We start from the raw sequence: 27,941 nt of genomic DNA, 5'->3' as shown, positions 1-27,941 counted from the left end.
ATGAATTGTTTTAATATGAATAATCTGAACGCACGTGTCAAGTGTATACAGATACTTTGACCTTGTATTGGTTTTCAAGGCTGTACCGCGTGACCAGGCCATTGGAGTGTCGTTTCAGGTACATCATCTTGACGGCTTATTTTTGATACGATTTAATCTAAACAGTAAAAAACGGATATAATTAATAAGTTTATTAATTAATTAATAAGTTTATTTGTTTATTTAATTGTATTTATTATTTATTTATTATTTATTTTTCATTTTGCTTATAAAAATTTTGTTTCGGGTCTAACGGAAAGGCATCTCATCACGAATTTCTCAAATGTTTGTGCTTTGATTGGGATTATTACTGAAAATTCAACATAAATGACACATTCCCTTTTTTGTCCTCGATTTGCCTTTCTTTCTTTCTATCACCATTAAGAGAATCTGTAAGTAATGTACTATTTCAATACTTTAACATCGACACGAGTTCAAAGGCTTTTGACATGTCATACCACACTTGCCAGTGCCAAACCGTCTTCTTTTATTACAGAAATTCACATTTACCGCCTGGTTTCTTGATTTATAAACAAAACTGATCACCTTCAATAGATTAGAAGCAAATGCCTGTACCTGCTTCTCATAGAACAGTACAGGTAAATATATGTCAAAACTGATCATAACCCGCAACAAGATAAAGAAAAATCATGCGAGGGGACATTATACCATTTCCTATCGAAACCAACCATGCCGTTATTAATGTGCGTGTAAATGCTATCTGGATATATTAATTACAGTAAAGACACCCCTGGGATTATTTGGGAAACTCTCTCGGTTTCGTTTTCGAGATAACTGCCATTTCATTGCCAATATTGCCTAACTCAAGACTCCATTCATGTTATTATCAACGAGAAAGCATCGATTAACATACAAAATACTTAAAACGCGGCATGCAAAGTGAACATTATTGCGTGAGACGTGAGATGAACGAAGAAACCGAAGGGGCGGCCTTACAAAATACCTATAACCCCACCTAACGGGCTAAACTTTTTGTTTCGTCTACTTCTATCTAAGATAAATTCTTAGCAGTCTACTTAAAGGGATAACAACTCTTCGAATGAATTAATATATACATGAATAAATGCATTGTTAACAAGTGATAGAAATATAATTTTAATTAAAATTCTATTCTGCTACCAAAACGGGGTTTTTCGAAATTATTCTGGAATCTGTGCTTGCCACCGAACCATGTGACCTCAACGGATGGCTACCCTCTGTTAAAATCTCATAAGAGATTATTACAAAAAAGACTAACTTTTTAGAAAAAGAAAACAGGGACTTGCTTTGAATCTCGGAACGGATTTATTAACCATCGGTAAGTATGGAGAAATATTCGTTTATTCAGGAAAATCAATTTTTGGCCAAAATGAACAGTTGTCATCCCTTTAAATAACGAAAGTGTTTGTCTGAAACGTTAGCTGTCTCTCCGGTTATAAGATGGCCGGGCGCAGTATTTCATTTCTTTGAACTACAACTAATTCATCTTGCGCTGAAAAGGACAATATAGTTTGGTCTACAAATTTAGTCTAGGTCCCAGGCCACTGCAATAAAAGCAGTTATTGGTTTGATCACTAAATCTGACAATATACCAAATGGTATCTACAAAATGTAAAAAAAATATCCATTTTATAATTACGCTTATTATTAATATCACCATTATGTCTGTATGCGCTTTGAATTACGAGAAAATCATTTGTATATTTGTCTGCTAAAGAATTGGCAGTTACAACACCAAACAAATAGCACTTCGTTGGGTTCCAATCGCTTTTCTGAATAGAAATAAAATGATCATTAATATGAAAGAAAATGTACAATAAATCACTTACCTATATCAATAGTAAATGCGGCCGCATGTTGAAGCCACCACAAAAAGTAGAAAAAATAGACGCTTTTCAAACATTACAACAATAGGAATATATTATAGATATAGCTGGTATCAGTCCGTTGTTACATGGGTTTTTTAAGACTTCTTAATGTTACTACAGAACCACAAAGATCCGTCAGCTTGCAGCAGAATCACCGGAGCGGCTGAACAGAACAGTTTAATAAACCGACTATGGGCCGATTAAAGAAACTTTATCTCCAATATCCGACCATTTATTTAGTTGTTCTTTTTCCCCTTAGGGAGAGGACGAGATTGAAGTAAATGTCAAATGTTCCATTAGGCTGACCTGTAGATTTGTGCGTAGAAAAGAACGGCATACACACAAAGTCGATTTCACCTATATATGTGTATATACAACGAGAGAGAGAGAGAGAGAGAGAGAGCTTTGACATCCATATAGAAATATAGTTTTTATCTCTGAAACGTAAGTGAATTTAGAATTTAAAAAAGAAGTGCCTTTAATGATTTATTAACACCGAAGGTGTGAAAAAAAAAACGAAATCTAGAATACATTTGCGCCTGAGGATTATGATACAAAAAAGGGCGTAGTAGACAGAATAGATGCTAGGCATTTGAGTAAAATAACGACATACAAGCAAACCCGAATTTCAATGAGTATTTGGCTCAGATAATTCTCTCTCTCTCTCTCTCTCTCTGTTAGCACTGGCATTTATCTCGTTTTTTATGATAAAAAAGACAAACCACCTATAAAAGAAAACATTAAAAAACATTTAATAAGAACACGAGGTGGTGAAAAGACAGTTGAGTTGAGAGAAGTAGCATTGTGTTAGAGACGCTGCTGGCTGAACAGTTTAATAAACTAAATGATCTAAAGATCAAAACATTTTTCTTCCTTTGAATTTCGACGATTCACGCGTTCCCAAGATAAAGTATGCAAATATAATATATAAATGAACAGATAAATACAGAAATAAACGACACCTGAAAGCATACAAATTTTATCAATCAAAAGACTCGTCTTAATTGAACGTCATACGAAAATACATAAAACACAACAGTGCTAGTGTCGCCAGTATTTTTACTGTCTACGAGAGCGAGGCTGTTATGTGGAGACTACAGGTGAACCTGACAGGTGCATTGTACATATATCACAGTAGTGACCTAGTTTCTTGGAGACCTCCTTTTACAATACAGTTCGCCTTAACTGAGTGAAGTGTTCATATGGCGATACGCTGAAGCAACTGAAGGAGGCATGACCTACAATTATAAAGTACAATCATTACGGTAGGAAATTCATTAATTGAACACCCACGAATCAGACAATGCATCTAAATTATGAATCAGGAACAATCAATTTACTTTGCAGGGGTGAGGATGGGGTGCTGGGAGGGGGCTGTGAAAGCAAATGGGGGTCATCCGAGTGAGGTAGGGTTGCTGGCATTTGTATGCATCCGCAAACATGGCCTTGGACTAGACAGGCAGGCAGGGTGTACGTGTATAACCTTCAACATCTAATGATCACAGCTTGAGGTAAGAGACTGAGCAGCAATTAACACTATAGTTTCACCAGAGAGCGATTCTGTGATATCAATAGGTGATACTGTTGGTGGTAACAAAAAATGTAACAATACAATTTCATGAACATTACAGGGTGGTGCTGTGATATTGCAGGGTGGTGATGTGATATTGCAGGGTGGTGCTACTTGATGTTAAAGGGTGGTGCTGTGATATTACAGGGTAGTGATATGATATTACAGGGTGGTGCTGTGATATTGCAGGGTGGTGCTGTGATATTTTTGACGATGGTGTGACATTGTATGGTGGTTTGTTTGAAACTTATTGAAATTAGCTGTGATGAGTCTGAACAGTTTGACTAGATGTACAAACATAGCCCGATTTATATACAAACTTATTCTGCTTTGATGGCCAATGTAGGCTTATATGTACCCTCTACTAGGGTGAGTGATAGATTTTTTACAGATATTCACAGATATGTCTCTAGCTAGATAGATGGTCAGTTGAGCCCTAAATGACCATCTATCTAGCTAGAGACATATCTGTGAATATCTGTAAAAAATCTATCACTCGCTCTGGTAGAGGGTAGCCTATATGTATAGTTTTTTTTTGTGTTTGTGTGTGTGTTTGTGTGTGTGTGTGTGTGTGTGTGTGTGTGTGCACTGAAATGTAAATTTATCTCAGACAAATAGGTTTGACATTGTCTAATTGTGTCAAAAATAGCGAAATGGTGAACTTCAAACAAAACTTAAAAATATCATGTCACATAAGTTAAAAAAAAAAAAACACCTCCAATCTCTTTTATTTCAAATGCTAAACAATTCCTTCCTCTTAAGATTTCAGGATCAAAGAAGACAGTGCAAGACAGGGCTGTCGTTCATGATTGGATATGTTGAGAAAACTCCGCCTGTTGCGGTTTAGGACCTTTGTATTATGCCTTACATTGGGTGTCGCCGCCGTTAGTATAGTCAACATTGTGATCACCCACTTGTATAGTCCGAATGCAGAGTTCGTGTACAGGCGCGGACCTGGAGCAGACGACACCCACAGCGCAGACAAGATATTGGGAAAGAACGAGCCTATGAAATGGGACTTGCTTACCCTTGAAAGGAATGTGGAGCGTTTGTTGAAGCGTCTCCCTTATAACACGACAGCCGTTCGCAGATACAGGACTGACTTTAATGCTAAAACGCAAGCCTACGAGATAGACGGTAAACCTATTCTGTGGATCTACTGGGATGGTCCTCCTAAGTCTGCCTACATAGAACTTTGTATATTGACTGCCGTGTGTCACAACTATGGCGACTTCGACATCCGTGTCCTTAACGACACGGAGTTCATTAGTACCGTGGGATGGGTGCACCCGGCATATAAGTACCTTACAAGTAACCATAAATCAGATTATTTTAGAATGGCGGTGCTTCACCTTTATGGGGGAGTGTACCATGACGCTGACACGATCAGTTTTGAAAGTATGAAAGAACTTTACAACATTCTCTCAGATTATGACATTGTTGGACCCAGTGCACGAGACGGCGTCCTCCATTTTAGTAATATTGGACCTATCCGCGCCAATACGACCTTCTCGCGTGAATGGAAATCTCGTTTGCTCGAGAAACTGGACGAGAAGTTCAAGACCCCCCATCGAGGAGACCCGTTTCAATGGATCGAGATCGGCGGGGGGCTAGCGGTGCCGGTGTTTGAAAGACTTTTGAGGGAGAACCGAACCCAACATTACGGCTTCAGTGGTGCTAAAACGTGGCTGCAGTTTCAGGTTGAAGACGTGATTTCAGAAAACCGAGATTTGCTCAGGAATTTAAACAAAACTGAAATATTGGTGCTGAACAACAGATTGTTCCCGTACATGTACAGGAGAATGACAATGAGAGGCGTGTTGAGGTCAAAGAGGGGCGTGTCGCAATTGATTCGATATTCTCTAATTAACTGTCTGAAGAAAGTCTCTCTGGACCCCAATCTGGCGCACACATTGCACCTGCCTTGAAACGTAATCAAAAGTGGCAAAATATTTTTGTTCGTTTGCAAAAATAAATGAATAAAGAAAGAAAGAAGAAGTATAAGAAAAAAATAAAGATAAACAAAAAACACAAGGGGCTTTCGTGGTTACATGGGGCACGTTTTTTAACTAGTTTTATAATTAATTTTTATACCATTATGTCGAAATTAGTATTCCTGCTGCTGTTTTAATTTGGCCTAAGTTAAGTTCCATCTGCTATATATCGTCAGCTGTCAAGACTACAACTACAAAGCGATAGATGGCAGAAGTTCAAACTTATTCAGAAATACGAGACTTTTTGTCCCTCAATAAAGCACAGACTACGTGCCAGATTTCAAAAACTTCAAATAGTGAAATAAAGAAATTAATAATTGTGAATGATAATGTATCATTGGCGTATTATCTTTTATCCATGTTTTGACACGATTGTGCAGTCATGATCTCCTAAATATACCGCTAAAATCCAATAAAATCATTCAGATTTCCTTCCATATGGTTAATTTTAACTTGCATAATGATGTAGAAGGCATATAGTAAAGTGGACGAAATCACAAAAAAAAAAAAAAAAAAAAAAAATATATATATCATCTGTCAACTTTTCTTTTTTTAATCTTCTTGCTCTGATTTGCCTGCGAGGAGCTGGAGGAGAACAGAAAGGGTTTCAGTTATCATCAACATATCCAGATGATGTCAAATGTGTCAACGCAAATGGCGATAATATCCTCCCGTGACAAATACCCTGCGCATGTCATTGCTTTTTTTTTTATCTTGTCATAAATGACGAAACATCGTATTCTCTGCATAATATCTAGCAGATCTACATGAGTGTGTCCAGTTTGAGTTTTAATATTTGCCCTTTGAACATCACAGCTGGATGAGTCATAAATTACATTTCCTTGGATAGTTACGCTAGAAAAGGTAACACTTTTCTACATTCGATAATCACACAACGGATTTCTGTGGGAGAGAACGCATTCATCTTATTCACATTGGTGAGAACAAAGTTACAGATGTGGTAGAGAAGCAATGGCTCAAACTAGCACAATTGCTATCGGCGGGCGCTACCTGGAGACGATACCCACAACTGTTTTGCTATGAAAATGACGCGCAGAAAAATAAATCTTTAAAAAAATCTTTTTGAATTTTCAATTTTCTCCTTGCACATGGACTGTATGAGTCTTAGTAACCCATATTCTAAATTGCTTACTTATTTATTTTATTCATTACTTTCATTATCTAATAAATGACGTACTTTCGGAAGGACATTACATCATACTTTGTACAATGATTCACATCAAGTTAATACGGACACCTAATTCTAGTAATTGCTTATTTTCTCGAGATAACTTATTCGAGGAGTGGAAAGTTACTGCAACAGGTGCAATGCGCTAACTATAGTGACCGGCTGGGACATATCATAAAACGAAGCGGGCTTGTATCATTGTATGCTAGGTCCAAAGTGCGCAACACATTTGAGGCATGAGTCGTGTAGTGTTAAATCCTCTCTAGGTAGTGCTCTGACATTCCATAGCTGATGACCGCTTGAGGCAGCAGAGGCACAGAATTCGCAGGGTTTTCCAGTGGCTATTCCGTCAATGTTGCTATGTTTAGTTTAGAACTCACCCGCCGGATTCTAGTTGTAATGGGGCGTAGATTTGGCGGGCTCTCTTGCCACAATATGTTTGAATGTCTGGCCGTGGATCTGAGCTTTCTGAAGACGGTGAGTGCCCTCCCTGACGGAGAAGTCCTATAGGATCCTATGGGTTCGTATAGGAAATTGGGCCAATTTTCTATAGGATCCTATAGGACTTTTTGTAAGGGCAGCTGTCTTGTGGATCTTCATGATGCACAGGTCTTGGCTGCTAAGCGGTTTAAATGAAGCATTTGGGGCATTTCTGTAGACAACTACACCATTGAAGTGTTGACGAGGTAAGTTTATATTCATATACGTAGGTTAATTTCCAAACCAGTATGATTACGCACTTCACTTCTCAATGCAGTCAGTGCCGATTTTAACACACGATTGATTTGCTAAATGTAGCCTACCAGTAATAACTAAACTTTTTATAAATGATTCTTTTTCATCTTAATGTTTTATTATTCGTTAGTCCAGAATGTGTATAATTAATTGCGTTGTTTATTTATTATAGTTTTGTTGAAATCAAGGATAACAGTAAGATTAGAACAACGATGGGATGATTAGAACGGGCCCCAAAGTATGGCTTTTTAAGGCTGAAGTTGTGCCAGACATGACCCAAAGAGCAACATTAATCATTTTTCAGCATAGCATATTTAAAAAAATCGATTACGCTATCAACTAATTAAAAAAGGCAAAAAAGTAAGAATGGAGCAAGTAGTAAGGATTTTACTGACTGAGGCTGTGCGAATCTAAGAGTTTATATTTTACCTAGAAACGATTTATAAAATGTAAATTTACATATTATTTTGTGAAACGTTTAAGTCCTTCTGAACATGCCAGGTTTAAAGATCCTTTTTTTTTTGAAAGAATAATAGGCTATATTCAGGGGTATAACTAAAATTTGGAAAACGGAAAGTCAAATTTTCTTCTAAAAAAAAAAAAAAAAAAATCTCAAAAATAAAAAAAAATATGGAACGCTTCACGAATGTGCGTGTCATCCTTGCGCCAGGGGCCATGCTAATCTTCTCTGTATCGTTCCAATTTTAATATATGTCTCACCGTAGTGAAGACAACAGTGGCGTTTTCTTTCTGCTTATATCTAGTTGTAAAAATAGAGATGGCGGCCGAGATGAGTAATTTTTTCAAAATCGTACTTTTGACGTTTTTTATTTTCGCTTATTAAGCTAGTTACATAATTATGCAGCCCAGGCTACAAAATAACTGTCTGTGTAACGTTTAGATGATTAAAGTATAACCTAACCATATTATGTAATTCATTAGAAATATTCCTTTTCACCCAACTATTTTATCCAGTGCCTCCGAAACTTCGTAGACGAAACGCAGCCCACAAGCTTGTCGCGTGCGTGCCGCCATCTGGCGGTGAATGCGTGACAATAACAAAGTGCACCTACACAGCAGACGAAGTGGTCCTCATGCCTTAAATTGACAAGAGGTGCAGTGACCCTGAGCGAGGTAATCGACAGGGAACTAAAAACAGATTTCTTGGGCGTAACTCCTGCTGATGTATCATGTTTAAAGCACGGAGCGAACCTTGAAGCGAAAAGTAAGTCGCTCCACACCGTATGACCACTTACATGTATATAACTTGAGATTGCTTCATATTTATGTTGTAAACATTTATAGTCAATATTCTAATAGAGAACCGTGTCAACTATGTTTCTTTCAGTGATCGGATAAATGTCTTCTCTGCCACCTCAATTCTCGGCTTTAATTTCAACATTCCGAACAACAACAAGTTCATCGTGTAGGGCCTACAAGAGTGAAGACTGACCAACTGAAGGTGTAAATGAGCACATGTCATATTCTTTACTGTTAAGGAACTCTCTATATAGTAGGCTGTATGGTTGGCTGGTGATCGCTTTTGATAAAATATTGAAATGTTAGTAGAAAAAAAATGCATCAAAACTATTATATTAATTGCTGCCAACGTTATTCTGTTTAAAACTCACTCGATGCCACACCATTTACATAAGTTCTTAGAGGATTTTCTTAAATGTTAAGTATCATTTGTTTCCTGTGTCACGGTCTGATTCGGCTAATTAAATTGATGCTGCCTGGCGTTGATTGGTGCAGGTAATTCACACCGCTTGTTTACTCCCGCTTGCAGTGACGCGCGAAAAGGTCATTTGCACTTGAAATCATTCACAGGCACTGTTTTATTTTGAATGATACAAATGAAACAAATGAAAAAAGAAAAGATACAAACTTTCGCTTTTGGTGTTATCCCACCCTCATCAGCAAATAATTGAACATTACATGTAGGTGATGTGGTGATCATATGGAAGCACCCTAGGCCTACATTTTGTACGTGTGTGATTTCCCCGCTTTACTATCGATAGTGCGTCATTTTACGTGCAATTGACATCTAGGAGCGTAAAGTGCGATACCTTCGGTCGCAGTTATTATTGTGGACATTTTTGCTGAATCGACTGAGAGACAAAATGACTGTCTATTTATGTATAGACATATCAGTGAATATCTGTGGAATATCAATCTGTCGCCCTGGTAGAGGGTAGGTATCTGCCATTAATTGTCGATGTTACTAATACCAAATTGTTAGGTAAACGAACTGGGTAAATATAGCTCCCCCGCACCCCCCCCCCCCCCCCCTCCACCTCGCGCTCAAACTAAGGTAAAAAGGTCAAATAGTAGAAATGCGATCCCGCGCAGTACTGGACCTGATCTGTGATTTGTCAATTTCAGTGAACAGTTGTCTTCACCAGCGTCGCACTACAAAAGTGCGGAGAGCAACGTGTGTATCCTCCGTCTCTGCAGCAAGTGCCTACTATTTCGACCAAAGCTTCAAGTTTTCGAGACTTTTCGAAGGTGAGATAAATGTATGACACAACACCTGTTTTGTTGAATGAAGCGCACCACGACATTTCAAGTTATTTTGCAGAAATTTTCAGGATTTACATGGATACTGATTAGGCCTACTTATAGGGGGCCTACCAGTCATTCATGCTTCAAGTAGGCCTATTTTGTTTATTCCCCGCTTTATAACTAGTAAATCAGTTCTTATAAAAAACTTATTTAATTATTAAGAAGCTAGTTTAAAAAAAAAATTTTTTTTTGAGGATATGGTCTGCTAAATAGTAGTGGTAGTGACATGTTATCACAAATATTAAAAAATTGATACCATATAGGTACCATATAGGTGGGCGGCTATGCGGTGCTAGAAGTTTAGGATTTTTGGGTGGAATGCTGTCTATTATTTGTCGTGTTCTGACTTAAAAAAGAAATAATTTATATTATAAAGGTCTACCGTACGCAGGACCCGTGTAATAGAGGCGTAGGCCTACTAGAGACAGTGGCAATACCTGAGAAGTGACAAAAACGAAACCCAAAGAAGATTTAGGGCTATACCATGTTCATTAGATGTTGACGGTTTCAAACTCGCTTTCTGAGGTCTCGAGAGGAAGGAGGATAGGCTACTTGGACAAATAAAATGTTTTATAACTTTTATTCGTCCAAGGTGGATACGAACTGTCGTCAAGGTATAATGCCACATATTGGTGACCTACTCGCAACCCAAACCTCAAGGACAGTGCCCTATATAGCTGGTATTCACATCTAGTGAGTAGTACTCACAGCCAAGTCGTGCAGTGCTATCGATCTCTCACTAGTCCTGAAGAAAACTTCAGAAAGCCTGTTTGGCACTGTCATTGTCTATTGAATAAGTTTAAGTCGTATATTTAATTTTTTAAAATTTATTTTCAGTTGATTTTTAAATAAGCGGTCCAAGGTAAGTAGATTTACTTGCAAGATTAACATTCGGCAGTTTGTAACATTGTGAATTTGGTCATAATGCCTCGGTAGTGTTTATCTTACTTAACGTTTGATGTTCAAAGTTAGTAGGCTATTCGCAGTTCTTAGTTGCGTTTTTATTTTTCAGCAGTTCACGTAATTCAAAGTTACTTGAGCCGTTTATTATTTTCTAGGTTAAATATGCGTTAGCTTAGTATGTTCAGTGTTTGTTTTTTTTAAACAATTTTATTGTTTAGTAGCTTGGAGTTCAACGCTTGTTTTTATTTTGCAATTATATTGTTCAGTAGCTTAGAGTTTAATGTTTGCTGTTTTTTATTTTACAATTTTATTGTCCAGTAGCTTAGAGTTCAGTGCTGGCTATACTTACTTTCCCTTTATTGCACGGTAGCTCAATATTTAAAAAAAAAAAGGTTACAATACAATTGTTCTTTTAACTTTTTGTTCTGTAGTTTAGAATGTTCATACTTATAGTTGTTTTATCTTTACGTTTATCGTTTATGTTTAGAGGTTATCACGTTGATTTTATTTTTGCGTTTCATTTATCAGTAGCTTAGAATGACCATGGTTATATATTTGTCTTCAGTTTGTTTTGTTGCCTGATAGCTGACATTATATGAAGTTAGTAGCATTTATCTTTGCGTCTATTCTGAAGTTCATCGGCGTTTTACTGTTTTTGATGATGGAAGAGGACCTCCATAGCAGTACTACAATGTAGTTATCTACACCACAAGCAGTCTTTTTTCTATTTTTTTTTTTAAGCGAGAGGGCGAGCATTTTTAGTGGTGTCGGACAGTCCGTCCCGTTTGGCTGATAACTAGACCGCGAGGTTTAATTAATGGCGAGGTGAGATAATGACGTCTGTGTAGCCTTCAGGCTGTTTAGGGTTTTGGAGGTGTACGTGTTTATTGGATTGCCTTATCATTTCACAGACTCGCCCTACTGACTGAATGATATAAAGTAAATAAATAATCCAGTGGCTGGCGGCTTTGGGCAGTTAGGCAGACAAGGGGATGGACCTATTTATTTATTTATTTTTAGCTCCTATTTTATTACTCCTTGGAGAGTGCGACAACCTGAAATTTTGTAAATTTCATAAAGATCTGTTGATATCTATGTCAAATATTTAAAAGATTTATTGATATCTCCATCATTTTATCCTGATTAATGATAATTGTGAGTCAAAACTTTTATATCCAACTGATGTAAGTTACTGATATACCACTGGTCTCTCTCTCTCTCTTTTTTAGGCGGACTTCTTACGAGTAGCAGCTAAGGCTACTGGGTGCCCTCCAAGTCTATAGGGTCGAATACACTGTCTTGATCTGTCTTGTCTTTAAATGTTTATACATTGTAGGAATTTGTAGCGTTCTGCATCCTTTGATCTTCCTTGTGATGATGCCTGTTTATGTACACTGTAATGATCTGTTACCGCAACGGCCATCCAAATGCATCTCATGGTCCTGAGCTCTCAAGTCGAAATGGTGAATTCCTGTGAATGTGTACATGTACGTTAGTGTTAAGGCTACCTCGTATTGATACAGTGTGTAATTTCAGCTAATTCTTAGGCTCATTACAGCAATGGTTGCCTTATATACGACTTGGTAAAGGGCAACTTGATGTATGCGATCGATTGCCTTGCCCAAAACTTGACCATTGTTGTACCCTCATCGTTTCTCCATTTTGGTATTGTCTTTGTTGTAATCTGCCGGGTCACACGGTGTGAACCAATTGACCTACTTCTTACTTAAGGTATGTAGATCTTTTATCAATAAATCTTGTCCTTCATACGATATATACAAGGCAGAGCACCGTCAATGCAATCCTAGTGTGGACTTTGCAAGTGACCTTGCCAAGAAGCAGTGCATCTTTTTGCAAATTGATGCGTTACGACGGCTTTGTCCGAAAGTTCTTTGTTACCAACATGGTTTGTTATTGTCACGTGACCCCCGCCAGATGGCAGCACGCATGCGCCAATTAAAGGTGTGCAGTTGAATACAATTTGTAGGCTAGGAGGCTCTGTAAGGATAAAATAGGTAAAATGAATCACTTTGTTTTTTAATAAATTAGGTCAAGTTAATGATTAAAATCGTTACATAATACAGCCAGGGATTAGTGTGGACTATTGCAAAGCTTTACCAGAAATATGAGTGAAAGAATTAGCCAAAATATGTTTTTGAGCGCATAACTTACCTGAGCCGCCATATTGGATTTACGTCCAATATATTGAGCGGATTGCTTTCAGCCACATGTCCTCACTTCGGTGGGACATATACTAAAATTGGAACGATACAGAGAAGATTAGCATGGCCCCTGCGCAAGGATGACACGCAAATTCGTGAAGCGTTCCATATTTTTTTATTTTTGAGAAAATGGAAATTAATATTTGTATCGTATATTTGACATATACCCCTGAAAATGAGCTCTAAATGCCTTTAAAATGTCCAAAATTACTCTTTATTTTCATTTTCGCCCAGGACATCCGAATGTTAAGCTAGTTGATGTATTACATAATTTTATGCAAAGTTGGTATTTCATTAAATATTTTTTTCAGAAATTCAATGTTATTTACTTTCTGTGATTTCATATGTCGCATGATCCACCTTAATGCCAGTGGTTGTTCCACTAGTACTCTTTCCTTGTTTGCAATGTTTTCATAACGCATCACTTACATAACGCACCACTTGTATCTTTTCTGCTTCGTTCTGATATCAAAATTAACTCAGGACGCTCTGTGTCATCCCAATCTTCTCTGTGACATTCCAATTTTAATGAGCTACGGTTTTAGTAAAAGTGAACTCTGCGTTTTAGAACTCTGCGTTTTAGTAAGATTTAACGCTGCATCATCCCAATCTTCTCTTTAACATTCAAATTTCAGAAACTTGCGTCTTCAGTAAAAACGAGCTCTCTCTTATCACAATCTTTTCTGTGACGTTCCGATTTCAGAACGGCGTCATCTGTATAAAATGAATTTTTCGTCATCCCAACTTTCCATGTAACCTTCCAATTTCATCAAACTGCGTCTTGGGTATTAGTAAATAAACTCTGAACTCTGGGACATCCCGATCTTCTCTGTGACGTTCTAGTTTTAGTAAGTTGCGGTTTCAGTAAAAATGAGCTCTTATCACAATCTTTTCTGTGACGTTCTGCCCTGATTTCTATGAGCGGTTTCATCAGTGAAAATTAATTCTTCGTCATCCCGTCAGTCTTCTCTGTGACGTTCCAATTTCAACAAATTGCGTCTACAGTATTAATTAATAAACTCTGAGCTCTGTGTCGTCCCCATCTTGTCCGTGAAATTCCAATTTCAATAAACTGCGTTTTACTTAAATTTAACGCTGCATCATCCCAATCTTCTCTTTAACCTTCGGATTTTAGAAAGCCGTGTCTTCAGTAAAAAAAAAAAAAAAAAAAAAAACCCAGCTCTTTGTTATCCCAAACTTCTCTGCGACATTCCAATTTCATTGAGTTCCGTCATCAGTGAAAATCAACAATGAATAATGAAAAATGTCATCCCAATCCTCTCTGTGACGTTCCAATATCAATAAGCTGCGGTTTTAGTAAAAATAAACTCTGCGTCATTCCAAACTTCTCTGCGACGTTCCAATTTCAGTGAGTTCCGTCATCAGTGAAAATGAACAATGAATAATGAAAAATGTCATCCCAATCTTCTCTGTGACGCTTTAATTTGAGTAAAGTGCGTCATCTGTAAAATTAAATCTAGTGTGTCATCCCAATCTTCTCTGTGACGTTCCAATTTCAATAAGCTTCGGTTTTAGTAAATGCGTCATCCTAAACATCTGTGACGCTGTAATTTCAGTGAAGTGCATGACCTCTAAAAATAAATCTAATATTCCAACCCAATCTTTTCTGTGACGTTCCAATTTCAATAAGCTGCGTCATCAGCAAAATATGGACTGAAAATGAGCTCATGACGCAGCTGTCCAAAATTGGAACGTCACAGCGAAGATTGAGATGGCATATTACATACTGTGCCATCCCAATCTTCTCTGTGACGTTCCAATTTCAATAAGCTGCGTCATCAGCAAAAAAATGGGCTGAAAATGAGCTGATGAAGCAGCTGTCTAAAATTAGAACGTCACAGAGAAGATTGAGATGGCATATTAGATTCTGTGTCATACCAATGTTCTCTGTGAGGTTCCAATTTCAATAAGCTGCGGTTTTAGTAAAAATAAACTCTCCGTCATCAGAAACATCACCTGCGTCACCTGTAAAGATTAAATCTAGCATGCCATCCCAATTTTCTCTGTGACGTTGCAATTTCAGTAAGCTGCGGTTTTAGTAAAAATAAACTTTGCGTCATCCCAAACATCTGGTCAGCACTAGATCATATACGGCAGCGGGACGGAAGTGACTAATCCAACATGGCGGCCCCCAGCGCCGCCGCAATCGGCAATCCTCGGCTCATTCCGCAAGCTCCATACTAACCATACTTATTGTCGAGTGCGGAGACATCCGAGTAGTTCCGAGTGGCGCCGCCGAGACATTTATAGGATGTAGTTTTACAGCAAAATATCTAGGAAAATATACATGTATGCTATATCCCTAGGGATTCTTTATTGATACACCTTCACAAATAACGTACAATCAAAGACAGTAGGCCTACATCTAACTATAGCAGAGTACAAACAAGTAAATGAATAAATATACATGATTTTGATGCGATATAGATGAATACGTGTTTAAAAATGGGCCAAAGTACAATCATAGAGGTAAAACAGACAACTCCAGCTACAGATACGTAAATTTGCAGGACGTGGAAACGCATTTAGACCCAATTAGATAAATGTATAATAATACTAATAAATGAGTTTATAAAGTGATATATATAAAATGTGTAATGATAATCTACAGGCGATAAGAGAGGGTTTGTTCCCTTTGTTGGAAGCATCTATTTACAAAACGCATAACCATTCTAAGAATATTTAAGTCTTGAGCACCCATAAGAAAATTATACAGTTCATTAAAGCTGAAGTCGCCTAGGGGTAGGAACTCTGACAGCTGCCCTCTGAAGGGATCACGTATTGAATCATATGCTTTGCACTCTAGCAGGAGGTGGAACTCATCTACTTTATTCAAATCGCAAAGTTTACAAAATCCCAGGTATAATACAATTAAAAAATAAAAAGATAAATTAAAAAGTAAATAAAAATTATATGCTATATTCCTAGTTATTACACGATTTAAAAAAAAAACAATTGAACTGTGTTTTGATCGGCACTACAACATTCGACTATCAGCCTTAGCATCTCGTCGCTAGGGACCGCCATGTTGGATTAGTCACTTCCGTCCCGCTGCCGTATATGATCTAGTGCTGACCCCAAACATCTCTGTGACGCTTTAATTTCAATGAAGTGCGTCATCTGTAAAAGGAAATCTAGTTTGTCATCCCAATCTTCTCTGTGACGTTCCAATTTCAATAAGCTGCCTCATCAGTTAAAATTGGGCTGAAAATGAGCTGTTGAGGCAGCTGTCTAAAATTGGAACGTCACAGAGAAGATTGAGATGGCATATTAGATTCTGAGTATTCTATCTCAATCTTCTCTGTGACGTTCCAATTTCAATAAGCTGCGTTATCAGCAAAAAGTGGACTGAAAATGAGCTGATGACGCAGCTGTCTAAAATTGGAACCTCACAGAGAAGATTGAGATGGCATATTAGATTCTGTGCCATCCTAATGTTCTCTGTGGCGTTCCAATTTCAATAAGCTGCGGTTTTAGTAAAAGTAAACTCTCAGTCATCACAAACATCTGCGATGCTTTAATTTCAGTATAGTGCGTCACCTGTAAAAATAAATGTAGTATGCCATCCCAATCTTCTCTTTGACGGTCCAATTTCAATGAGCTGCGTCATCAGAAAAAAAAAAAAAAAAAAAAAATGGGCTGAAAATGAGCTGATGAAGCAGCTGTCTAAAATTGGAACGTCACAGAGAAGATTGAGATTGCATATTAGATTCTGTGTCATACCAACGTTCTCTGTGAGGTTCCAATTTCAGTAAGCTGTGGTCTTAGTAAAAATAAATCTGCGTCATCCCAAACATCCGTGACGCTGTAATTTCAGTAAGGTGCGTGACCTCTAAAAATAAATCTATAGTATTCCATCCCAATCTTACCTGTGACGTTCCAATTTCAAAAAGCTGCGTCATCAGCAAAAAATGGGCTGAAAATGAGCTGATGACGCAGCTGTCTAAAATTGGAATGTCACAGCGAAGATTGAGATGGCATATTAGATTCTGTGCCATCCGAATGTTCTCTGTGACGTTCCAATTTCAATAAGCTGCGGTTTAAAAAAAATTAATTCTGCGTCTTCCAAAACATCTCTGTGACGCTTTAATTTGAGTAAACTGTGTCATCTGTAAAAATAAATCTAGTATGTCATTCCAATTTTCTCTATGACGTTCCAATTTCAATAAGCTGCGTCATCAGCAAAAAATGGGCTGAAAATGAGCTGATGACGCAGCTTTATATAATTGGAACGTCACAGAGAAGATTGAGATTGCATATTAGATTCTGTGTCATACCAATCTTCTCTGTGGCGTTCCAATTTCAATAAGCTGCCTCATCAGCAAAAAATGGGCTGAAAATGAGCTGATGACGCAGCTTTATATAATTGGAACGTCACAGAGAAGATTGAGATGGCATATTAGATTCTCTGTCATACCAATCTTCTCTGTGACGCTTTAATTTGAGTAAAGTGCGTCATCTGTAAAATTAAATCTCGTATGTCATCCAAATCTTCTCTGTGACGTTCCAATTTCAATAAGCTTCGGTTTTAGTAAATGCGTAATCCAAATATCTGTGACGCTGTAATTTCAGTGAAGTGCATGACCTCTAAAAATAAATCTAGTATTCCAACCCAATCTTTTCTGTGACGCTCCAATTTCAATAAGCTGCGTCATCAGCAAAATATGGACTGAAAATGAGCTCATGACGCAGCTGTCCAAAATTGGAACGTCACAGCGAAGATTGAGATGGCATATTAGATACTGTGCCATCCCAATCTTCTCTGTGACGTTCCAATTTCAATAAGCTGCGGTTTTAGTAAAAATAAACTCTCCGTCATCAGAAACATCACCTGCGTCACCTGTAAAGATAAAATCTAGCATGCCATCCCAATTTTCTCTGTGACGTTGCAATTTCAGTAAGCTGCGGTTTTAGTAAAAATAAACTTTGCGTCATCCCAAACATCTCTGTGACGCTTTAATTTCAGTAAAGTGCGTCATCTGTAAAAGGAAATCTAGTTTGTCATCCCAATCTTCTCTGTGACGTCCCAATTTCAATAAGCTGCCTCATCAGCAAAAAATGGGCTGAAAATGAGCTGATGACGCAGTTGTCTAAAATTGGAACGTCACATAGAAGATTGAGGTGGCATATTAGATTCTGAGTATTCTATCTCAATCTTCTCTGTGACGTTCCAATTTCAATAAGCTGCGTTATCAGCAAAAAATGGACTGAAAATGAGCTGATGACGAAGCTGTCTAAAATTGGAACCTCACAGAGAAGATTGAGATGGCATATTAGATTCTGTGCCATCCTAATGTTCTCTGTGGCGTTTCAATTTCAATAAGCTGCGGTTTTAGTAAAAGTAAACTCTCCGTCATCACAAACATCTCCGATGCTTTAATTTCAGTATAGTGCGTCACCTGTAAAAATAAATGTAGTATGCCATCCCAATCTTCTCTTTGACGTTCCAATTTCAATGAGCTGCGTTATCAGAAAAAAAAAAAGGGCTGAAAATGAGCTGATGACGCAGCTGTCTAAAATTAGAACGTCACATAGAAGATCGAGATTGCATATTAGATTCTGTGTCATACCAACGTTCTCTGTGAGGTTCCAATTTCAGTAAGCTGTGGTCTTAGTAAAAATAAATCTGCGTCATCCCAAACATCCGTGACGCTGTAATTTCAGTAAGGTGCGTGACCTCTAAAAATAAATCTATAGTATTCCATCCCAATCTTCTCTGTGACGTTCCAATTTCAATAAGCTGCGTCATCAGCAAAAAATGGGCTGAAAATGAGCTGATGACGCAGCTGTCTAAAATTGGAACGTCACAGAGAAGATTGAGATGGCATATTAGATTCTGTGTCATACCAACGTTCTCTGTGAGGTTCCAATTTCAGTAAGCTGTGGTCTTAGTAAAAATAAATCTGCGTTATCCCAAACATCTGTGACGCTGTAATTTCAGTAAGGTGCGTCATCTGTAAAATTAAATCTAGTATGTCATCCCAATCTTCTCTGTGATGTTCCAATTTCAATAAGCTGCGTCATCAACAAAAAATGGGCTGAAAATGAGCTGATGACGCAGCTGTCTAAAATTGGAACGTCACAGAGAAGATTGACATGGCATATTAGATACTGTGCCATCCCAATGTTCTCCGTGACTTTCCAATTTTAATAAGATGCGGTTTTAGTAAAAATAAACTCTCCGTCATCACAAACATCTGCGATGCTTTAATTTCAGTAAGGTGCGTCATCTGTAAAGGGAAACCTAGTATGTCATCCCAATCTTCTCTGTGACGTTCCAATTTCAATAAGCTGTCTCATCAGGAAAAAATGGGCTGAAAATGAGCTGATGACGCAGCTGTCTAAAATTGGAACGCCACAGAGAATATTGACATGGCATATTAGATACTGTGCCATCCCAATGTTCTCTGTGACGTTCCAATTTTAATAAGCTGCGGTTTTAGTAAAAATAAACTCTCCGTCATCACAAACATCTGCGATGCTTTAATTTCAGTAAGGTGCGTCATCTGTAAAAGGAAACCTAGTATGTCATCCCAATCTTCTCTGTGACGTTCCAATTTCAATAAGCTGCGTCATCAGCAAAATATGGGCTGAAAATGAGCTCATGACGCAGCTGTCCAAAATTGGAACGTCACAGAGAAGATTGAGATGGCATATTAGATTTTGTGTCATACCAATGTTCTCTGTGAGGTTCCAATTTCAGTAAGCTGCGGTTTTAGTAAAAATAAACTCTTCGTCATCCCAAACATCTCTGTGACGCTTTAATTTGAATTAAGTTCGCCATCTGTAAAATTAAATCTAGTTCATCCCAATCTGAGAAGATTGTTCCAATTTCAGTTAGCTGCGTCATCAGCAAAAATGGGCTATTAATGAGCTAATGACGCAGCTGTTTAAAATTGGAACGTCACAGAGAAGATTGAGATGGCATATTAGATTCTGTGTCATTCCAATGTTCTCTGTGAGGTTCCAATTTCAGTAAGCTGCGGTTTAAAAAAAAAAAAAAAAAAAAAAACTCTGCGTCATTCCAAACATCTCTGTGACGCTTTAATTTGAGTAAAGTGCGTCATCTGTAAAATTAAATCTATTATGTCATTCCAATCTACTCTGTGAGGTTCCAATTTCAGTAAGCTGCGGTTTTAGTATAAATAAATCTGCGTCATCCCAAACATCCGTGACGCTGTAATTTCAGTAAGGTGCGTGACCTCTAAAAATAAATCAATAAATCTATAGTATTCCATCCCAATCTTCTCTGTGGCGTTCCAATTTCAATAAGCTGCGTCATCAGCAAAATATGGGCTGAAAATAAGCTCATGACGCAGCTGTCCAAAATTGGAACGTCACAGCGAAGATTGAGATGGCATATTAGATTCTGTGTCATACCAATGTTCTCTGTGACGTTCCAATTTCAGTAAGCTGCGGTTTTAGTAAAAATAAACTCTCCGTCATCACAAACATCTGCGATGCTTTAATTTCAGTAAGGTGCGTCACCTGTAAAAATAAATCTAGTATGTCATCCCAATCTTCTCTGTGACATTCCAATTTCAATAACCTGCGTCATCAGCAAAAAATGGGCTGAAAATGAGCTGATCACGATGCTAGTGTATCGTTCCTCTGGTCTAGGGACACTGACAATGTAGTAAAAATAATAAAACATATACCAACCAATGTCTGTATAATATTATAGTATGTTATAGAAATTTACGTTATATGATCACCTTGATTACTGGTCAAGAATTGGGTATCAGCCACTGTACCGATGTTTAAACTTTAGAAAAGATGGCCTTATTAAAATTAAACAATTAATAGAGCAATTTCTATATTGAATTTCGTACTGTAATTATTATAGGGTAAATTTAAAGAGCATTAAGATATGCTGCATTTTGTTTATTGAACAATTCTTTGGTGAAATGTGTTAAAGTCAATAGAGGGTGCAGCATACCTGTTCTTCCCAGTTTGAACCGAGAAACACATGCAGGTTTACAGTAGGCCTACTCTTCTACATGCCTTCCTTCCGGACCCGTCTGCCATTTTAGAACGATAGTGACAGCAACAATTATATTAATTTTTACAAGAAATCCCATCGTGGCTGTCCTTAGCGAGATAATTCTATCCTACAATTTTTGAAAAATGACCATTTACCAGTCCATTTTCAAGGTAGTTTCAATATTAGAATACGGTAGTTTCTGTTAAATCGTCAGCTTATATTGTAAACTAATATAAGCTCTAATATTTCAATGTCTCTGAGAGCATCTTCATCAGGAAATGAGGCTATCCAAATAATTTTGGTGAACAGTTTAAACTCTTGATCGAAGAAAAACCACCTTCTCTTAATACCATGACACAACTTATGATATTCTTCTCTCACTTGGTGCCAAAGTATTAATCAATTTCGAGGCACACAGATTGAGCTTAATCTGATAAAGGGGATTGTTTTTCTCTTGACGTCTTATATTCCTAAATTGCAGATGATGTCCATTTTCATTTTTCTCAAAATACCAAAGGACACACGTAATCAAGATAAGGGAAATTGACTCTAATGGGCGGATTTAGGCCTACGTTGATTGCAATTGCAATGTTACCTAGTTAGAGTAAGGTCACAAATGGATACTAATTTTTGTCTCCGATATAGCTTTTTTTTGGTAAAGAAGGCTGCTATCCTCAGGATAACTTTCCAGAGGATAGCAATTTTATCCAAAGGATAGTGTTATCCATAGGATAGCACTACTCAGTGTTGATAAAACTGGGCCCTGGCTTGTATTAAAAGACGTTTAGCCGCATATTTCCTATCACATCCAATCTGTCCTTGAAAAAAGAATTTGTCGGATTACCGAAACGAATGACAATTCATGAACAATAGAAAGTTATCAGTAGGCTACATTAAGCAGTTCGGTGAGTATCCGAATTTTAAAATGGGTGCAATTTGTCTATGCGAACTTATTTCATGTATCGGTATTGACCAAAATAAGTGATCCCTTAGTATCATATATATATGCATTAGATAGGCCCTACTCTTAATCTAAAACGTTTTAGAAGGAAGAGATTTCCCTTTCAAAACAGAAACATTTTAAGTTCCACGCCACGTGTTTAAGAGCGAGCGTGCTATGAAGACTACCCATATTTTCAACGAGAAGAACGTATTCTTTCAAGACTTCAAACAAATATTCATATAATTCATCTGGAAGAAAAATGGAACAAAATACGGATTTAGCATTTAAATATTATTTACATCTTAACACCAGTGCCTTCTTACCTCTGTGTTAAAACGGTATCTTTCTTTTAAATAGTGTGCTGTGCTTTAATGCATTTCTCTCTCCGGTAATTAACCACGTATTGTGTTGCAAAATGCGGGTATATAAATGGGATCTAATTGGAAAAAGAAGCACAGCATCAGAAAATGTGGGTGAGTTAATGTCGTTTAATGTAAAGATTGAGTCAAAAAGCAAAATGTTGATGCAACTCTTTGCGTAGTCCTGGCTGACATGAAAGAGTGCAAGCTTAAATGGTTAAACTTTATATGTAACTGCTGATGATCCTAACTGTAATTTATGTTAAAACGAAAACGTAAGCAATAAGCATTTGTTCGTAGATTGTTAAAAAAAAAAGAGAAATAAAAGTTCACTAAAAGTCATTAATGCACGCTAAAGCCATACATTCTTTCTTGCAAAATTTCCTAAATATTCGTTTTAGAAAACTCAGAAAAAGGTGTTTTTCGTCAGTTTAGAGCGCTGCTATATTTAAAGTAGGCTTATTCATACTTTTCAAGAGAGATAGAGAGAGGTCACACTTCGACCTAAAAATGTTCATCGTTGAAATCGGGTTTATTTATCTTAGCTTCAAAAGCTACTTGCACATTATCAATTAAAGGGAAAAAAAGTTAATGTCGTTCAATTTCAAAATTGAGTTTAAACACAAAACTCTGACGCAACTCTTATCGTTGACGATACTCTTAGTAGAAGCTCTGTTATAACTTGCAGGTGTTATCATTTCCACTTCAAGTCAGTCTATGCGATCTGGTGTGAGAGTGCATCATTTCGTATCGGAAGATGGCGTGGAAAGCAATTTTAACAACACAGAAAAATGTTGGAGTGCAAGATCTTTATCATATGAGACAATGGCAGTTGAAGTGAAAACACTTTGCGGACTGTACCTCATATGTGTTATACAGAAGCAGTGTATGTTGGTCTTTGAGAAAATTACGCTTGGACACTGGGAGCATCTGTATTCTGTTGCCAATATATATTTTACAATACCTTACTGGTGAAATCAATGAAAGAATTGGTGTCAAAGTGACCCTGCAGGGCTTTTTCAAAACTTATTTAAACAACAGGAAGTTTTTGCTTTCTTTTAGTACCTTGAAAAAAAGTAAAATATTACAGAAAAAAATAACCCACTGAAATCTTTTTTAATTTAAAATTAAAATACACTGAGTACAAAATATCATTCAACCTGTGCCACCCGTTAGTCGGCCAGTGTCCGGAAAAAGACCAAAATAATCTTTTGGTTTCAAAAGACCATTTATCATTTGGTGTCAATAAATATAATAATAATTTATTGAGCACAAAGAAATGGTTTACATTTACAGGCTCTCTAACTAATACAAATATTAAAAAGAATAATTTAAGTAATAAACTATGCTCATCCACGCAGGGATACACGCTTTTTAATTGCACTGTTAACAAATTTACATATGGCAATCACACTCTGCGCAGAGAGTGGATTGAGTAAAATAGATAGTTTATTGTCTGTTGGACCCTGCAAATTCACCTCTGGTATGGAAGCGACCAGCATTTCCCGTTCGACTCTGTGTTCACTGCATTCTAGAAAAAAGTGTGCTTCATCTTCTACTGAGTCGCAGTGGGGGCATTTCCTTTTGTCAATTGGCTTCTTTGGTTTTGTATATCGCCCTCTTTCAATTTCTAATTCATGATCACTGATTCTCATTTTTGCTAATACCCTTTTTTGAGCTAAAGGAACATTGAGTTTTACATAAGGTTCAGCCTCATAAGTGTGTTTAATTTTTCCATATGTTCTGAGTTTATTGTTTTCTCCTTTTTGCAATTCTTCCCAAAAATTTGACTTTATTTTTTTTATTATTTCTTCCTTTAGGTATTGGTGGTTGTGGATTTTAGTATGTGTGTTGTTATTTGGGTGGTAAACTTCCCAGCATGCCGAAAGATTTGTAGTAGCCCAAAACCAGTTTTTTCCCTTTTCTGTTTGCTCCATGTCGTAAGCTTGTTTGACTAGTCTGTGAGTTGGAAGGTTGTCCAGTCTTGCACTGTATTTGGACACCAAACTTACAATGTCTAAATACAGTGGAAGGCGTCCAAGTTCTGCCCTGCAAGCATTACTGCTGGAAGTTTTTCTTAAACCTAGTGTCCATTTACACATTTTTAAATGTATCTGTTCAAATGGCATCTTATTCAATTTGTGTAGTGTCATTTTTTTGTCTATAAATATCTCTTGTGCCCAAACCTCACAGCCATATAGCAGGATTGGTTTAATCATTTGGTCAAAAAGTTTCATAGTAAGTAGGGGTGAGGAAATTTCTTGAGAATTTAGCATCCCTTTTAATGAAAACATAGCTTTGAGGGCCTTTTGTTTGAGGTTTTCCATTGTCTGTTTTAAGGATCCTGTGTTTGTAAAAATTATTCCTAAGTATGAGAATTGCTTAACTGTTTCTATAGGTCTGTTATTTATGGTAAACGTATGTGGGTCAATTTTCCCAAGCTTATTGAATACCATAACTTTAGATTTATTTTCATTCACCTTCAATTTCCACTTCAGACAGTAGTTTTCAAGTTTGTTAAGTAGGGTCTGTAGTCCTTCTTTTGTTTGTGAGAGTAAGACTAGGTCGTCAGCGTATAGTATGTGACTTAGACCATCAACTCTTGTTGAGGTATCATTTATGTGAAGTTCACTTTTTATGTCATCTATGAAAATGTTGAAAAGTACTGGACTAAGGTTATCACCTTGCCGTATGCCAATTTTGGACAAAAAGGGTTCAGTGAAACCAGTGTGAACCGATACGCCTAGTCTTGTATTATTGTACATGTACTTTATGAGTTTGTATATTTTGCCTCTGATACCTTGTCTCAGGAGTTTTATAAACAGACCTTTATGCCAGACTGTATCAAAGGCTTTACGAAGATCGACAAAGCAGGTATAGAGACGTTTATTTTTGTTTAGATATTTGTTTATGACAGACTTTAGGGTAAATATATGATCTGTTGTGCGATACCCAGGTCTGAACCCAGCTTGTTCTTCACTTAGCTTTTGATTTGTTTCTATGAATTGAGTGATTCTATTTGTCAGTATAGAATTGAACAGTTTCCCTAAACAGCTTGTTATGCATAGGCCTCTATAATTTGATGGGTCAGTTCGATCTCCAGATTTATATAAGGGCAGTATTAGGCCTAAGTTCCAGGCATCCGGGGTTTCGCATGTATTTAGTGCTAAGTTAAAGATTTTTGTTATTAGTCCCACTAGGTAATTTACTCCTGTTTTTAACATTTCATTTCTAATAGAGTCTTCACCAGCTGCCTTGCCATTTTTTAGTTTTTTGATAGCGTTCTTTACTTCTCCAATTGTTATGGGACTATTTAGGACAAGGTCTCCTTCCATTTCCTCGTATCTTTTTATTTCATCATTTATTTGCTGATTATCTGTAGGGGGGATTCCACAGAGTTGGTGAAAATGTTGTTGCCAGGTATCTGGACTGATTATGTTACTTTTGTCCTCTCTTTCCTTCAGGGTTTTTAGTGTTTTCCAAAATTCTTTTGGGTTGTTTTTTTCAGAATTCAGCAGTTTTGTTAACAGTGCATCTTTGTATTCCCTCTTTTTTTGCCTTAGCAGTTGTTTATATTTCTTTGTAGTTATGTGGAAAGTTTGTGAGATATAGTTGTTATGCGGATTATTTTGTAATAGTTTTCCAAGATGTTTGATATTCCTCCTAATTTCAGAACAAGTGTTGTCGAACCATGGTTGTTTTTTCATTCTTTTTGGTTTCTGTTTTGTTTTTGTGTTTGTAGCAGCTTTTCTTTTACGAAGAGACATGTCTGCAGCTTTTTCAATGATAACTGTGAGTTTATCGCAGGCATTTTTGATTCCATCTTTAGAGACTGGGAAGTGTGTAGTCTGTGCTTGACTGATTGATTTTAGACTTTCCTCAGTTTCAAGAGCTTTTAAAAAAATTTCAGCTGACTCTGTATCCCAGATGTAGCGGTCTTTAAATTTATGGATTGAGTGGGCATTTGACATGGCTTTTGTACCTGTGGTGCTGATTGCAAGGTCCAACAGACAATGATCTGATAGGTAATCTATGGGTGACACTGTAAGATACATTACTTTGCTCATCAGTCCTTCACTTGTAATGGCATAGTCTACTGCACTGCATCCATGCTTGTTAAAGCAGGTAGGATAGCCAACTAAATTACCTTTAGTTCTACCATTGAGGATTCTTAAATTGCTACTCCTACACAATTCCAGCAAAGTTTTTCCTTGTGTGTTGACTATAGTATCAATATTATTTCTCTTCTGTGACAATCTATTTGTTGGGTAACTAGCAGTCATAGGTATACCAAACATATTATCATCTTTAATAAAGTCGGGTAATGTCCCGGTTCTTGCATTAAAATCTCCAATTAGGCATATTGACCCATGTGGTTGATAATTAGCAATTTCCTCTTCTAATATTTCTATAGTTCTTTCATCTGAAGGGCCATTGCAGGGCTTAACATATACTGCACATAAAAATACATCTTTCTCCAGACCAACATGTTCACTGGCAAGTTTAACCCACAGTAGATTTTCACTCTTACTACTAAGTACATGGATGCTTTTCATAAGTTCTTTTTTGTAATATATCACTATTCCACCTGATGGTCTGCCTTTCATTTTAGTTTTTGTTCTGAGTTGTTCAGTGTGTCCATGGGTGCCACCAGGTAGTGCTATCTTTGATCTTACAGTGCTAAAAGTTTCTATGCATACGAAGATGTCAAAACTTTGTACCGTGGAGATGAAGTTATCATCACTTAATTTTTTTGCTAACCCCCTTACATTGCGCATGCCGATACGCAACATTATCAAACGTGAGTATTAAGATGGGTAATAGCTCTAAAATAACACTAAATGCCTTGAACCTTATTTTCTATTTCACCTAGACAAGTTTCTCTAATATAAAAATGCTTCAATGATAATGTTGCCCTATGTGATTATTTGACCAATGCTTATCTGCTTATCACTTTGATATTGAATATTAAAATAAGTATTAAAATAAATAAATAAATAAATAAAATGATTGTAACATTGAGCCATTGTTTACTATTGAGTATGAAGTTCAGCTAAGTATCACTAACCTGATTTTTTTTAGATGTTGATAATAGAGTACTTACATGTTTTTCCTCATTCACTGTCACATAAGGGGTGGAGGATAAGAAGATAAGTGTAAATACTTACATATTTACTTTGTTAATACAAAATAGGTCAGTGTCACTTTAGAATACTTTAAATGTCTCAGGTTTCAAATAATCCGTTAAGATACCATATTAAAGTATGCTTTCAAGTTTGCTTAAGCATTCACGCAACAGTTTTAGTTCATGACCAAAGCGGAGGTGGTGTTGCTGGTTAGTACGATGATGGTAGGTCTTTCTATTACTCCATGGGTGTTGGGGTTGTGGAGGGTGTGGGTATCTTCCATTGGTAGAAGGGTTGGATCCTGTTGTTAGCTTGATATTTCGGGCAAGGGCAATTGTTCCAGATTGGGATAGGTGGATCCCATCCCAAGCGAAGAAATCCCTTCTGCACACAATGTTTGTATTGTGCATATATTTTACACTG

The 27,941-nt window shown here is 37.0% G+C and overlaps 1 protein-coding gene, 1 long non-coding RNA gene and 2 other non-coding genes across 5 annotated transcripts; 2 read left to right on the top strand and 2 right to left on the bottom strand.

The window, feature by feature from the left end:
• The first annotated feature begins 3,012 nt into the window (after positions 1–3,012).
• Positions 3,013–5,902, top strand: LOC106174800 (uncharacterized). Of its 2 annotated transcripts, none has more exons than XM_013556491.3 (2): positions 3,013–3,172; positions 4,240–5,902. In XM_013556491.3, the coding sequence occupies exon 2, from the start codon at positions 4,293–4,295 to the stop codon at positions 5,403–5,405; it is 1,113 nt and encodes a 370-aa protein (XP_013411945.2). In that variant the 5' UTR covers positions 3,013–3,172; positions 4,240–4,292; the 3' UTR covers positions 5,406–5,902. The 2 variants fall into 2 exon arrangements, with proteins under 2 accessions (XP_013411945.2, XP_086852131.1); XM_086996005.1 differs by lacking the exon at positions 3,013–3,172 and adding an exon at positions 3,268–3,418.
• Positions 5,903–8,019: 2,117 nt separating this feature from the next.
• On the bottom strand, positions 8,020–8,127 carry LOC112042358 (U6 spliceosomal RNA). Its single transcript, XR_002886493.1, has one exon. It is a non-coding gene; the product is annotated as a U6 spliceosomal RNA (small nuclear RNA).
• Positions 8,128–11,960: 3,833 nt separating this feature from the next.
• On the bottom strand, positions 11,961–15,171 carry LOC112042354 (uncharacterized). Its single transcript, XR_002886491.2, has 2 exons — positions 13,036–15,171; positions 11,961–12,861 (listed from the first exon to the last, which is right to left on the bottom strand). It is a non-coding gene; the product is annotated as an uncharacterized LOC112042354 (long non-coding RNA).
• On the top strand, positions 13,094–13,200 carry LOC112042357 (U6 spliceosomal RNA). Its single transcript, XR_002886492.1, has one exon. It is a non-coding gene; the product is annotated as a U6 spliceosomal RNA (small nuclear RNA).
• Positions 15,172–27,941: the final 12,770 nt, after the last annotated feature.

Source organism: Lingula anatina, chromosome 9 (assembly GCF_051362555.1).
Source record: "Lingula anatina isolate TDL-2025a chromosome 9, LinAna3.0, whole genome shotgun sequence".
Taxonomy (NCBI): Eukaryota; Metazoa; Brachiopoda; class Lingulata; order Lingulida; family Lingulidae; genus Lingula; species Lingula anatina.
The sequence above is the reverse complement of the archived record's forward strand: the minus strand, read 5'-3'. Positions and strand labels throughout refer to the sequence as shown.